Consider the following 13,580-nt stretch of genomic DNA (forward strand, 5'->3'; position numbering starts at 1 on the left):
TTTTACGTTCGACTGCTAATCCCGAGATTTGATCCTGGCTGCAGTGACCATATTTCGACGGAGGCAAAATACAAAAATGCCGACCTTGTGTGCAATTTCAGAGCACGTTTAAGAGCCCCGGGTTGTCTAAATTGATCTGGAGCCCTCCACTACGGCGTCCCTCTTAGCTCATTTGTCGTTTCAGGACTTTAAGCTGCACAATTTACAATTTTCAGGTTTTGCTGAGCAGCTTTAAGTGGAGTGAGTTAATATTAAATTGCCCAGTGCATGCAATTATCTGTGTTGTAGAAATAGCTAACTTCTAAATTGTGATATTGTACTGTTGGGTGTGGTGGTTCACCTTCCAGGGTTCATTAACGTCCATTGGATTGTGTAGTACTAGAGCAGTTTCGTGTTTCGCTTCCAATAAATATGCGGCCACCATGGCGGGGACTTGATCCTATGACCTTGTCTTTAGCAACTGAATACCAAAGCCACTTAGCTACCCTGGTGGGTATACCGTCTAAGCAAATTCTTGTTTGCGAGTCTCATAGTGATGTCTTTTGCCCTTACTAATTTCAGTCCAATTTGTGTTGCAGTGTGACTTAATTAAAAATTGGGCCCCGTAAGGCCTTAGTGAGCCCTGATGCTGCTTAGGCACTGTGTACTCCATATTTATTTTTGCACAAATGGCTTTTTGCTACTGCATGTGTTTAGTAACTTGTTAGTGTTGATAGTTCTCTGCCATTGCAGTGCTAGACTATTACTGCATTCAATAACAGCAGAAAGCAGTATGCTGATTTGTTGTTTGTGGCTGTATTTTACACTGTGTAAAATTGCAGTCATTTACATACGCTTTTCATCTCTTTCAAGATTCTGTTGTATATTTTATTCCTGCTGAAATTGTGACAATTTCGGCCAATGTGACTAAAAACAGCAAAGGAGATCGGACGTTCACTGGCTATTTCCAAGAAGGTAAGCAAAACCATATGTTGCAGTGAAGGTGTTCTTAATGACCCACAGTGTGGTGGTGCCCTGCTGCCTTACTAGTGCTACCCTGATGCAGAAGCTAGTAATTGTCTTGTTCCGTAGACGAGGCTTAATTTTTGTTCATATACAAGGGTGATCATAGAAACGGTATCCATCAATAAGAAGTATACCAATAGAGATTTGATCCCGGGGAAATGTTTTTTTTCTTCCATTGTTGGTGCACTTCTTTTTTGGTGCGTGCGTGTGTTTTCTGTCAGCTTTTCTTTTATTTTTTACCTGCTAGGTGAGGATCTACAGTGGACACTAAGCAGTACTAAAAGAAAGGCATGTCTGAAAGCCTCTAACCCAACAGCTTTTGGGGCACTAAAGTTGCCACCCAGGAATCCTCAAAACTACCATCTGTAAAGCCAACCTCCGAGACCTTTCATACTTCTGTGGCAGTGTTGTGTTGTTCACAAACACAGTCATGAGGAAGCATTATGAGATGTCAAACGGTAGAATGGGGCTCATTTTGGATGTATGAATAATAACTATCAGTGTTTAACAAGGGGGAAATGCACAGAACTCAAAATTGAAAGTAACTAGGCTTCAATATGTTAAAGGGGCACTGAGGACAATGCTATCAAATTTGTCTTGTTAGTAAAATCCGATAGTTCGGCATTCTATGGCTTTGTTGCCGTTTGTGTGGCACTAAAAGGTGCATTTATTGCTAAGAGATTTGGATTCAAAGTTAATAAACTTTTTCCCGCCGCTACGATTCAAATTTGGGACTCTATGGTGATGCAATAGTACAAAATTTATGTAAAGCGGTGGAAATGGAATCGAGGACTCCGTGATTGCAGGCCAAGAGCGCTGCATTCTCACCTAGCAGCAGCCGAAATGCAAACTACTGCCAGCTGAACGTTGAAGGCCTCTACCTGCTGTCATCGCTTCGTTTGCGTTTGTGCCAATGTTGCGATGTATCCCATTGCCGATTCCGACAACGAAGTTCTTGCAAAGATCTGCGGCCTCCATTCAGCGACCCCCCCACACAGCGTGCAATGCTTTTGAGGGCTGAGGCAGCGGGGTGACTAGGCAAGTCTGGCAAGAAAATCCTAGCGCCAATGAGTCTGCAGCTTTGCTGCCACCGCTGAGCTACCGTCTCGATTGATGTTTAACGACTGGTACATGTGGGCATATTTAAATGCTGTAATAACAGTCCTCATAGGGCTGGTTATGCAGCACAGCATCTTGATACTTTGACGAAGTGAACACGCTGAGCGGTGCATTTGCTAACGTGGAGGTGCATTGAACATTGGCTATACACAGCTCTTTTTCCTTGTCGCAGTTGCATGCTATTGCACAAACTTCGTCTGAGGAGCACTTGCTCCGCCTTTGTAGTTCGATGCGCTTAACAAAACCATGTGGGAGAGCGCATAGCAAAGCACCCCAAAACATGCCGAAACTCAGCTGGCCGCCTGTTGCGCCGCCAATTGCAGGTTTTCTTAGACTTCCAACATTCAGGTTGTCGTTTTTCCATCATCATGTGATAAAAGTGCTCTAGGGGTTTCAAAACAAAACTTGTATACCTCAATATCGATCAAACATGTAACCTTCATGCACATCTGTCAGCTTCAGATATCTGTGGCATCTTTTCTCCTACAGTCAAAACTCTATCTAACGAAACCCGATTTTACAAAGTTCCTGGTCTAATAAACAAATTTTGATTCCCCAGCAATTACCAATAGAGTTCAGTGCTCTCAATAACCCGAAATAATGAAACGAACGTCCACTGCACCTGATTTAAGTTTTTCGGGAAGAAATTAGTACGAAAAGTGATGAGTTGTCGCTTGTTTCACCCATGATGTATAGCAGCTTGTTGGCAGCGTGCCAGCAGTAACATCTAGGCGCCTAAGTCGCGCCCCTAGTTTAGTTTTGACGGGACTGCACAGAACAGTGGACTCTGAAGTCGGCGGCGCTTCCCACCTTGGCATTGAATTCGTTTCTCCGGATGGTGCTTCCACGCACAAGCGATTTGGGCCACCTTCACGGACTGTTTATATGCTCAAGCGCAGGTTATCGGCAAATATGATGCCATAGTTGCTTTTTGTCGCAGCTACGCTATGATTTTAGATTTTGATGATCAGAAAAATGCCGTCCTCAATTTTACGGATTTCCCGATTTAACGAAATAATTCATGGCTGTTCTTCACTTCTTTGAATTGAGTTTTAACTGTATTTCATCATCACGCTTGTACTTGCGAGATTGGCCTGTGGCGGTAATGCCTGTATTTTAGTTCTTGCTCTTTTCTACCTTACAAGAGATTTGTTTTCAGTAAGAGTGCCGTTTTTGTGTTTAGGAGTTGGTATTCTATCGATACAAGCCAACTTCAATTTCTCCTCTGTGTCCCTTTAATTGTTTTGGGCTAGGAGCATCAGAGTTTCCTGTCCTAAAAATAACTTCTGGGTTCTGCTTATATAAATGCTTGGTAGGTACTTGGAGTTGGTGTAATAGTTTTATGGTAGATACGTTCAGCTGACCTTTCATGTCCAGCATTTTTTGGTGTGCAGTTGTTCTTGAGGACAAGAGCCCGAATTTTTAACTCTCACAGGGGTGGCACTAGTCTGCTCTTGTTTTCATAATTATGATTTTGTGGGCTAAATTCATTTCAAACTCTAATTAGCATGCAGACACTTCAGGTGTTTTTTTTTTTTAATCCCAGGAGCCATAATGCCTCTCCAAGAGATAGTATATTTGGGCTAAAGGGCCCTCATACACCCAACTATATGCAGGTGTAGCATACAAATGGATGCTTTACAGGCTCCATAAAAAACCTGTTATCAGTTGTAACTGCCATGCACCTATCTGCCATGTTCAACGGCCGACAGGGTAGTGGTTAGGAGCAGCGGTAGCCAGTGTCATGCTGCGGCTGTGTGTCGTTTTAACTGTTATAGTTAATGTTGTAAAGCAAGAAAAATAAAGTACCAAGCACAATAAACCTACTGATATTATCCTTGTAACAGAGCCATCTTTAAAGGGGCTTCGAAACACCTTCCTAGGAGAGCACATCAACTTGCTCAATCACTGCATTGCGTTGTCATTAACTTGTGTGCGAAATAATACACTTCTACATGCAGCAGAGAACCCACAATAACACACAAAAGTTGGCAAATCCTTTCCAGCGCCTTTTTCATGCTCACACCCTCTTCCATCACTCGCACCTGCATATACCAGTTCGGAGATGGCTATTCGTTGGATTCTTTCAGACATCAGGCAGCTACCACCATGGCCGCATAGCTCCGGCAGATCAGGTAGAGCTGGCAGAGGAGTGCCGACATTTCAGCATGCAAAAAGTAGCGCCAGAGAAGAGGGAAAGGCACGGAGATGCCAAAATTTGAATTTTTTCTAGATAACTCGGCTTCTACAAAGCACATTAAAAAAAAATTCTTGCTGGAGATATCGTTAAGTGACATACTTTAATGTTTCAGGCATACCACAACTTTATTAGAGCCCCTTCAACGATTAATGGCAGCTGGGGAAAAACATTTTGGTAGCGTTTGGAGCAGCATTTGGTAGTATTTGGAGGAGCACAGTTTTATAACCCTTTCACACGAGAAACTGCAGTAAAAAAAAAGGAAATGGGGATTCCATTTGGAACCATTTGATTTTTGGACACCATTGGAACAAATTGTGTTTAAATTAATTGGAGTCAATTGGTTCCAGTAGTGACCAAAAATAAATTGGTTCCCATTGGAACAAATTTGGTTTTCTCCCATAACTACCAGGGGATGCTCTGCCTTGTGCCGGTATTTTTGCAGGGGAATTGAAATCAAAAGGATTGCACATTTTCTTGGAAGTGAAGCCAAACAACCCTGCATAAGCTTAATATACATCCACAGAACACACTTTTTCTCCCTCTTATATACACACCGTATTTACACGACTGTAATTCGGCCTATTTTTCAAAATTTGAAAATCTGAAGTGGGGGGTTTACTTAAAATCGAAACCAAAGCATTGCACCATAAATAAAGGCGAGACAAACAAGATATCAGGCATGCTACAGCGTGGTTCAATTTTTGCTGTGTGGCTCCATCACATTGCTCTTGGTGCTGGCCTTGAGCAGCTGCTATGTTACCGCGCAGAGCCGGCATCCCCACCCCGCGCAAGGCGGCCGGTGGTTTCTGTTGATAAGCAGCAAAACGAGCACCAGCCCACTCCCCACACGTGGCCGCAGGTTGCGTCTGCTGATAACCGTTGGCGGCCCCGATAACGCAGTCATGTTCTACTCTTAATAGGCGTCGTCCAAGTTTTTTTTGTTTACTTTCAACCGCGCAGTCAGTGCTCAAGGGAGCGTCGATAGTTGATGGAAAAGCCGCTGTTCCAATCGCGGCGGCACCGTCACTCGGAACCGCAGCTGTGTCGGGAAGTGGCGGCTAGCCGACGGAAGACCCGACGCCGCTCATGCATAGTTTCTCTTTGGCTCTGACGGATTTGACTATAGCTGGGCGTGTTTCGCAAGTTTTTAATGTAGTGCTTCATCTTTCACCATTTGTGCTTTGGGTTCGTTAAGCGACCGGTGCTCGTTCACGGCTACATTCAAGATGGCTGTCAGTCTTTACGCCGGAGAAACGAAGTGCGCACCGGGCCGCAAGTTCGACGTTCGCAACGGGTGATACAGGTGTGGCAGCTGCAGCGAGGCAGAATTTTCAGCTCTTCCACACGATGTCGTGATGTGGCTGTTTGCGAAGTGCGGGATTTCGCTGCACGACAATGCTAGAACGACGAGCTGTGGGACCGCAGCAGCAGTCACGACGGCAGCGCTAGGGGGGACGATGGCACAAGTGTGAACGAGTAGTCCAGTGACGTGTGGCAGCCTATAACGGTCGGCGATAAGCAGAGGTGGCAGGATAGTGCTATCGCGTTGTATTATTAAAGGCAAAGTGTAAACGACCTTTCTTTTTTTTTTTCAGAAATGCGATTGGGGGGGGGGGGTCGACTCTCATTCGAGTCAACTTACAATCATGTAAATACTACTCCATTTATGGGGCCCTCATGCTGGAGCCAGTGGGGCTTGTCCATTGAGCTAAGTTATTTCATTTAATCACGCCATCAGTGACAGTGGAAATTAAAGGAATTGAGTAGACAAAGCTGCTAATATCTTTTAAAGAAAAACTTGATTACTTCAGTGTTAATAGAAAGGAATATGCAGATCACAGTCAAAGCGATCATTGGCTTCCAGTTGGAAAATTTCGTATCGCAAACCAATTGAAAAGTCCATTTGGACCTTCCAGTGGGCATCGCTTTAAATGCTCAATGCATTCCATTTGGACATTCCAGTGGGAGCTTCCAACTACTTACAAATACACAGTTGAAAATTTTATAATTGGAAAGTATGATTGGCACCCAATTTACTTTTTTAATGGGACACCACTTGGAATCTCTGGAGCCAATTTGGAAAGTCCAATTAGAATCTTACAATCCTGTTGGGCTTATCCAACTTTATTAGCAAATTCCTGTTGTTTCCTAAGATCTCAATTGGTGTCATATTTTCATATATGATTATCCAGTTGAGAGACATGACACTAGTTATTTTAGAAACAAATTGGAATTGCCATTAGGTATCTGCAAAACCAGTTGGATAATCCACTTGCCCTAACCAATTGGGTTGCTGCGTCCTATGGAATCTATTTGGTTTCATTTGGATCCGTTAAGGATTCCGGTTGCAAATCGGTTGCAGTTTTAGTAGTATACATCAGTATACATACAGTGTGTGTAGATGTGCAGATTTAATATTTATTGATTGGGTAGTTTCAAACGTGCTGAATGCAAGAATACAAATGGAAATATAACCTCACCGTGTATGGATGTTTTTGATTTTAGCTATCCAAATGAATGGGACACATTCTATTTGTCAAGTTTGGAACGTTACGTGATGTGGCATGCGATTCCATTCATGTGCATGCTTTGTTCTTGAATTGCTGACATTGTGCGGCTTCTTTAATCTGAAAGTTTGAGGTTTTTGAAGTGTTGCAGATGTTTGCAAATTTTTCTTAAAATGCAAGGTTAATAACTGGCAGTGGTTTTATTTATAATGTGATGAAACCAAAACTGTATTAATTTTATTTTTGCTTGGCATTCAAGCTTGGCTCAGCTGATGTGCAGCAGCTCATACGTGAGTAAACTGGTGGCAAAAAAGAGAACCTGTATGAAGTGGTAACTTTCAGGCAGTTTAAGCTATATGCCAACTTTGGCACTGGCCTCCAATCGAAATCATACTGATGCTTCTATTCTTTATTTTTTTCTTTTGAGATGTTGCTATGGGCATTTTGTTTTTCAATTTCTGCAGCACCCACCGGCTTCCCATCTGATCATCTGTAATGATCATTTTTAAGTTAAGTTAATAAGGCGGTAGTCAGTTAAAGCTACCAGCTATGTCTGCAGTTCTACCCGAAGAGATATATGCTATTCTTTTTTTGCTTGCTGTGATGTTTGGAGACTGTGTAATGTAACTTTTTCTGCTTGCTAAAGCTTAAGTGTTCATTCAGTAGTTAAACAAGTTTGTATTTATCCTTGAAGCATTATTTCCTTGACAACATTATTTAAAGTACTTGCAGCTTAACCTACCCTCAGCAGAAAGATTCTTTTAGTGCCACAGCCAATCAAACTAGCCAACCTGTTTTCTACTGATGAGTTCATAATGGGAGCTCAGTGGCAGCTTTGTGACCTCCTGCTTGTATGGAAAGAATGGTTTTCATGGTAGCAGGTTCAGTGGGTAGTTTTTGCTTTCAGGTACACTATTGTGTTCTACGGAGTGCAACACATAAAGAGGACGGGACAGGACCTATCCTATCCCCTTTGTGTGTTGCTCTAAAAAGTGTTGTCTTGAAAAGATGAGCCAACAATAGGTGGGTATAACCAAAGAATTAAGCCGATTTTTCCCTGTCAAAGGACCCCCTTCTAGCCAATGGTGTCAGCCGATTCTCATGACCCTGCTAGAGTGACAATACAGGGAGTGGCACAACAGTACAGGGGGGGGGGGGGGGGGGGGACTATCCTCTTTCATCTGCCACTCTTTGCATTGTTACGCTAAAGGGGTCATGAGAATCTGCTGATGCCATTGGCTAGAAGGGGGTTCTTTGACAGGGAAAAGTCTCTGCTTTTTTCAGTTGCATCCGACTATAGCCCTTAAACAAATGCTGCTGGTGACCGCAGTGGTGGCCAAGTGGTTGAGCATTTGCCTCGGATGTGGGAGGTGCGGGGTTCGATCCCCAGTGCCGCCAGGTACCCACCGGTGATACAATGGGTACAAGCTTTCCCCTGGTCTGGTGCTCGGCTTATTTAGGGTGAAATGCTTGGAAAATGGTTCTTTGACCCCACTTTGAGAAGTCGAAAATACCTTGTGCCATGGCGCTCTTTGGCCATAGATGCCCTTGTGCCATAAAAATTCATAATCATCATCAAACGCTGCTTTTGTACAGTATGTGACATCTTAAATTGCGGACTTATTCCTTCTTTTGTTTGTGTTCAGTACATGAACTGTATGCAGTTAAATTGTTTTTGTGATTGTAGTTTTTGAACTGTCAATGTTGTGTTTGTTCTGGAATATACAGGACGATATATAAACCTCATACAATTTGTTTCCAGGCTGCAACGCCAACTTGACGACGACAACTCCTGTGTACCACTTTCCTCCGTACTCAAATGGCAGTGGCATTTTTACATGCTACATCACAATTCATGCATCAGGTTCCAAAGAAATGGATGTATATGCATCTCTCGATTCTCTCATCCTGAAGGGAAGCAGCCATCTCAACATCACTGGACAGCCGTCTAACTTTCCTGCAGTTTTTAAAGGTGCGTAAAGGTCCAGCAGAAAAACTTCCAACAGCACTCGGCTTCAGCCACATGCAGTAAAAGTGTTTCATTGAAGTTATAGTGTAGGTGCACTTTTTATTCACAATCATTTCTGTGTTAGTGTACTAGTGGTGTGAAACTAAACAGGGTATGTATGACCTGGCAACTTCTTTTTTCTTTATTTTACAACACAGACACATCAAACATGTATTGATTGTCGTTACGCTATTGGCTGACTGTAATTCTCATTTTTGCTTGCAGCGGGAGCAGTGCCGGAATTCGACTTCGTTGCCAGCTCTCTTACACTTGCTCTCACCCTAGACGTCAGCATTGCTGATCAAAGCGGCACCGTGCTTATTGACTCTGTTTACAAAAGTGAGTGCGTTGGTTTATTTTTCACTTTTATGGGAAAGTCTGAAGTAAAGGAGTGCCGAGGACATTGCTGTATGTCTTGGCAGTTCTACAGTCAAACCTGGATATAACGAACTCGGCTATAGCGAATTATGCATTATATCAAACACTCGGAAGCTCTAGCATTATGTACGTAAAACACATTTTTTATAACGAACTGCACATTGGATATATTGAATGCTGAGTGCCTGTATCGGTCACCAAATGTCTGCAATGAGTCAACAAACGCCCACCAACATGCTGCTGCACCGGCTCCAGGTAGTCTCCGGGCAATTACGCTGCCTGGCTGCGCTTCACTGAAACCTGTGAAACGCAGGAGTGGGAGCAGTGCTTTAAATTAAAATCCATGCTGTCAGCCAGCCTCGCTTTGCAGCGCTGCTATTCAGCAGCCACATACCACATGATCAAGTACGTGCTGGCAGCACTGGACCTATCACGCTGGCTGCAGAAGAGGGCAACCCTGCAATCTATGAACATTGCAATGACATCTTCCTCCATGCATTGGTCGTGTTTGTGAATCGTGCTGCTGTTCTGCTCTCTTGACTCCGGTTATGCCTGCATTGCTGCGCACTTGCTCTCTGGCGCTTCATCCTGCAAGATGACGACGAAATAGCAGCAAGCCCTGCCGAGCAGCTCGCAAGGAGCTGGCACATAAATTTCCTCCTCGTGTATAACTGTTCAGCCATGGCTGGACTCGCGTGACAGTGGCAAGAGCTTCCTGCCACAAAATGCAATGGCAGTTTTAGAGCCACTTGATCAAAGCATCATCTATGCATTCTTCTAGCTAGTCTACCGGTAGTGCAAGGTTGAATGGCTTTTAGTGAAACTGCGGGTTAATGACAAGCTGAAGACATGTGACTCCCACACATTCTGGAACTGCTTCCATCATGCTGGACTCTGCATGAGGGTCGCAAGCTAAGTGCAGAGCGTGCGGTTCAAGATGACAGTGACGTTGCCTTGCTGTGGGAAGAACTTGCCGATGTTCCAAACACTGCGCCAGTAGAAGTTGCTTTCAAGGATTCTTTGACAGTTGACGACGACATAGTTGTGACAGCAAGCCCATTGGATTTGTAAATTGTTTCTGGTGTGCTGGTGTCTGGCACCGCCGATGAGACCAAGAAGCCGCCGCCTGAAGATGATCACCCTCTCCCGATGCTTCACGAAATCTTTTCTGCTACCAATGTGCTGCATCGATACTGCTCGGGAATACAAGGGAAGTGAACTGGAGTTCATTGAAATGATGCCGCGTGTCGAAAATGGGATTTTCTTTGTTGGAGATAAAGGCAGGGTTCAGGTAAAAATCGCTGCCTACAGCAAATAGGTGTACATTTCTTGCAAATAAATTACTTGTGGCGTAGATTATTCATTGTGAGTGTCATGGTTTTTCTTTCGACAGCGTGTTTTCGCCCCACTATTCACAACCTCGTGTATAACGAATTTGGTACTGAACTTTACTGAAGTTCATTGTAAGCGGGTTCGGGTATATCGAATGATTCCATATATCGAGCAAATCACATTGATTCATGCTGTTCATTATAACCGGGTTTGACTGTACTTGGAAGCAACAAGCACAACATGCTTGTTGGATGGCAACTGCTGAGGGCCTTTCTGATGATTTTCTCTTCCTTAACAACCAAATTTCCCAACAAACGGCCTTGAGCCTCCCTTTCTAAATAAACAGCTCATTCATTCATTCATTGCTCGATTAATCAGTAGTTTTTGTGGTTTTTTGCTGTTGCTTTTTCTTCTGGAACTATAAGGACGTGTTTGCACTGAGGCTTTTTGGGACTTGCTGTGTTCAGTAGAGCCCTCGCTGAGAGCAGCCGAAGACATGGCAGTTTCTTAAATGGTGCAGTAGAATCTTGATGATAAAAATTCATTGAGAGCATGCTAAATATTTGCACCATCCAAAATTCTAATGATCCAAAACAAGCCAACTTGAATACTAACATGAAGAGAGTACAGTGTTATTTGTTTACTACATTTTCAACTAAAAAAGTTGTTCGCTTGGACCATTTTTTCCCTTAAAGTTGTGACATAAAATGTGACAAACCACTTAAAACCACATATTCCTAATGACTGTATTCCTTTTCATACATGAAGTGCAACGCTGTCGAAGTTAGCACTCTTGTTTGCACTGCCTACATCTGCAATCAAAAAGTAGTGCGATAGATGTGGGTTCGACTGCATTTTACACTCGCCACAGAGGACGAATTCTAAAAAAACATCTAGGAGTTCAATATAACATGTTATTAATATAAAAGTATCAGTAAATTTAACAACATACAAACACATTGAGATAGAAAAAAGAGCGTATTTCTATGATAGCCACTTGCTGCGTGCAAATTACCAAGTGAAATAGTCGGGAATTTATTCATCTGCTGAGTGCACAGAGCACGTGAGCACAGGTTCCCTCAAGTCGTCACAATTCGCATCAGTAGTGTCCTGGCTATTCACGACTTCGGCAATGATATCTTCATCTGCAAGCTCTCCCGCGTTCTAAACGTCGTCGTCCATGGAGACAGTCGCCTACGGCTACCCTATTGCAAATAGCACCAGGAATTCGGACAACTGGTTCCACAAATCGTAGAGATTTGCGGCAGCTTCGTCAGGTTCACCTGACAAAGAATTTGCTCGCTCTTCTTCTGCAGAGACCAGAGTGTTGGAAGCAGTTCTGTATAGTTTTGTTTTTACAGCATTCCACAACCCACTCGGCATAGGCAGGACTCCTCAGATGTCAGTTTTTAGGCCTCTTCCAGTCCTCGGATTCTACAGGAGCGTTTAGTCAGATGTTTCCTACACCTAACCTTCACCTTGCGGAATCCCCTGGTCGAAGGGTTGAAGCACTGAGGTGGCGTTCGGCACTACCACTGCAGGGCTGGGCACAATGAGGCAGACGTCAAGGAACTATTCGTACGCTGCTGCATTAGCATCTTCATATGCAGCTGTGCGTACATGTCTGATGCCATGAGGGCTGGGCCTCTTCTCCACTTTAGCCCATGCGTCGGCCTTGTTCTTCAAAATGGTGCTCAGCGCGTATCTCGCAGTCTTGTACACTGCGTTGACTTGTACACTGCGTTGACTTGTACACTGCGTTGACTTGTACACTGCGTTGACTTGTACACTGCTGCCTAGCAGTGGTGCAGGGCATCGACTGTCTTGTGCCTGGCTCTTTTGCTAAGTCAGCATGCTTCCTCTTTGGTTTCAGAATTTCCAGCGCGTCCATAAAAGAAAGGGCCTCCCTATCCAAATGTAGGCGATACTCGAGCGTGACATTAAGGCGCAAACATTGTGCAAACACTTGCCACACCACCACCAACCACTTGTGGAGTGTAGTGAAGCCTGCCACCTGCTATCCAAACGGGCTGTGCTTGGCGCTGGGAAATTTGATATATATCAATTTTTTGCTCAGTTATTTTCAGCCAAGAAAGTCCGTGATATATGTTTGTACCTTTTATTTCCTCAATATTGCCAAGCAGTCCCTTTTGAATGACATCATCGCCGGGTGTCTGCTGGAAGGTGCCCGGTGGTTCAAATGTCATCCACCACAGCTGGGAAGTTGCATCATCACAAACCGTAACATATTGTGTATGAAGCACTTCATCCAGGCCAGTTCTAAAATTCGTGTCATTGTGAAAATCACATCAGCTGTAATCATGTTGTCGACATTGTATTATACCAGCGCCAAGGGGTTAAGGACGCAGGAAGAGTAGACACCACAAACACTTCAGCTAAATTTTATTCAACCACCACAACCCTGATAATAAACACTGGCGGGGGTGGGGACTAAGCAGTAAGAAAAAACAAAGGACGGGTGCAGCATAAAATGTTTCTTTACTTATTTTCCCTCTTTTCTCTTGCTAATTTCACCTGCTACCTCACAAGCACGCAGCGCATGGATCCTTTTAGGGAATCTAGTCCTTTCTTTAGAAGTACTACAGAAGGACAGTACGAGTGGAATAGAACTGAGGAAGCTGTCTGTTCTCCATATTGCATGGTCACACCTATGTTTTCAACAGGTCCTTTTTTCCCAACACAATTGCAGCGTGGAATGAATTACCCGAATCAATAGCCTCCGAGCGTGACGCACTGAACTTTAGAACTAAACTATAGCTGCCCATCTCAACAAATAACTACGATTTCCTTTTTGTGTAATTTTTATTCTTTCGAGCTTATGTGATTGTGGTCCGTGTTGTGTTTTTGATAATATTGCACTTATACTACTTATAGCCTGTTTTAGGAGTTTTTGAATTTTGCTTTGTTAAAATGTACGGTATCCTGGTATTGTTATTGTATTATTGTATTTTAGTGCCTGTTCTCGTTTTTCTAGTACTGACCATTGATATATATGTTATCGACCTTTAAG

General features: G+C 43.5%; 1 protein-coding gene across 1 annotated transcript in view; it reads left to right on the forward strand.

Annotated features, from left to right (window-relative positions):
• LOC144114476 (uncharacterized) overlaps window positions 1–13,580 on the forward strand; it is a 116,471-nt gene that overhangs the window by 33,949 nt on the left and 68,942 nt on the right. The window contains exons 5-7 of the mRNA XM_077648232.1: window positions 853–954; window positions 8,594–8,803; window positions 9,065–9,178. Coding sequence (XP_077504358.1) covers window positions 853–954; window positions 8,594–8,803; window positions 9,065–9,178 — 426 coding nt within the window. The remainder of the gene's footprint in view (window positions 1–852; window positions 955–8,593; window positions 8,804–9,064; window positions 9,179–13,580) is intronic.

Source organism: Amblyomma americanum, chromosome 1 (assembly GCF_052857255.1).
Source record: "Amblyomma americanum isolate KBUSLIRL-KWMA chromosome 1, ASM5285725v1, whole genome shotgun sequence".
Lineage (NCBI taxonomy): Eukaryota > Metazoa > Arthropoda > Arachnida > Ixodida > Ixodidae > Amblyomma > Amblyomma americanum.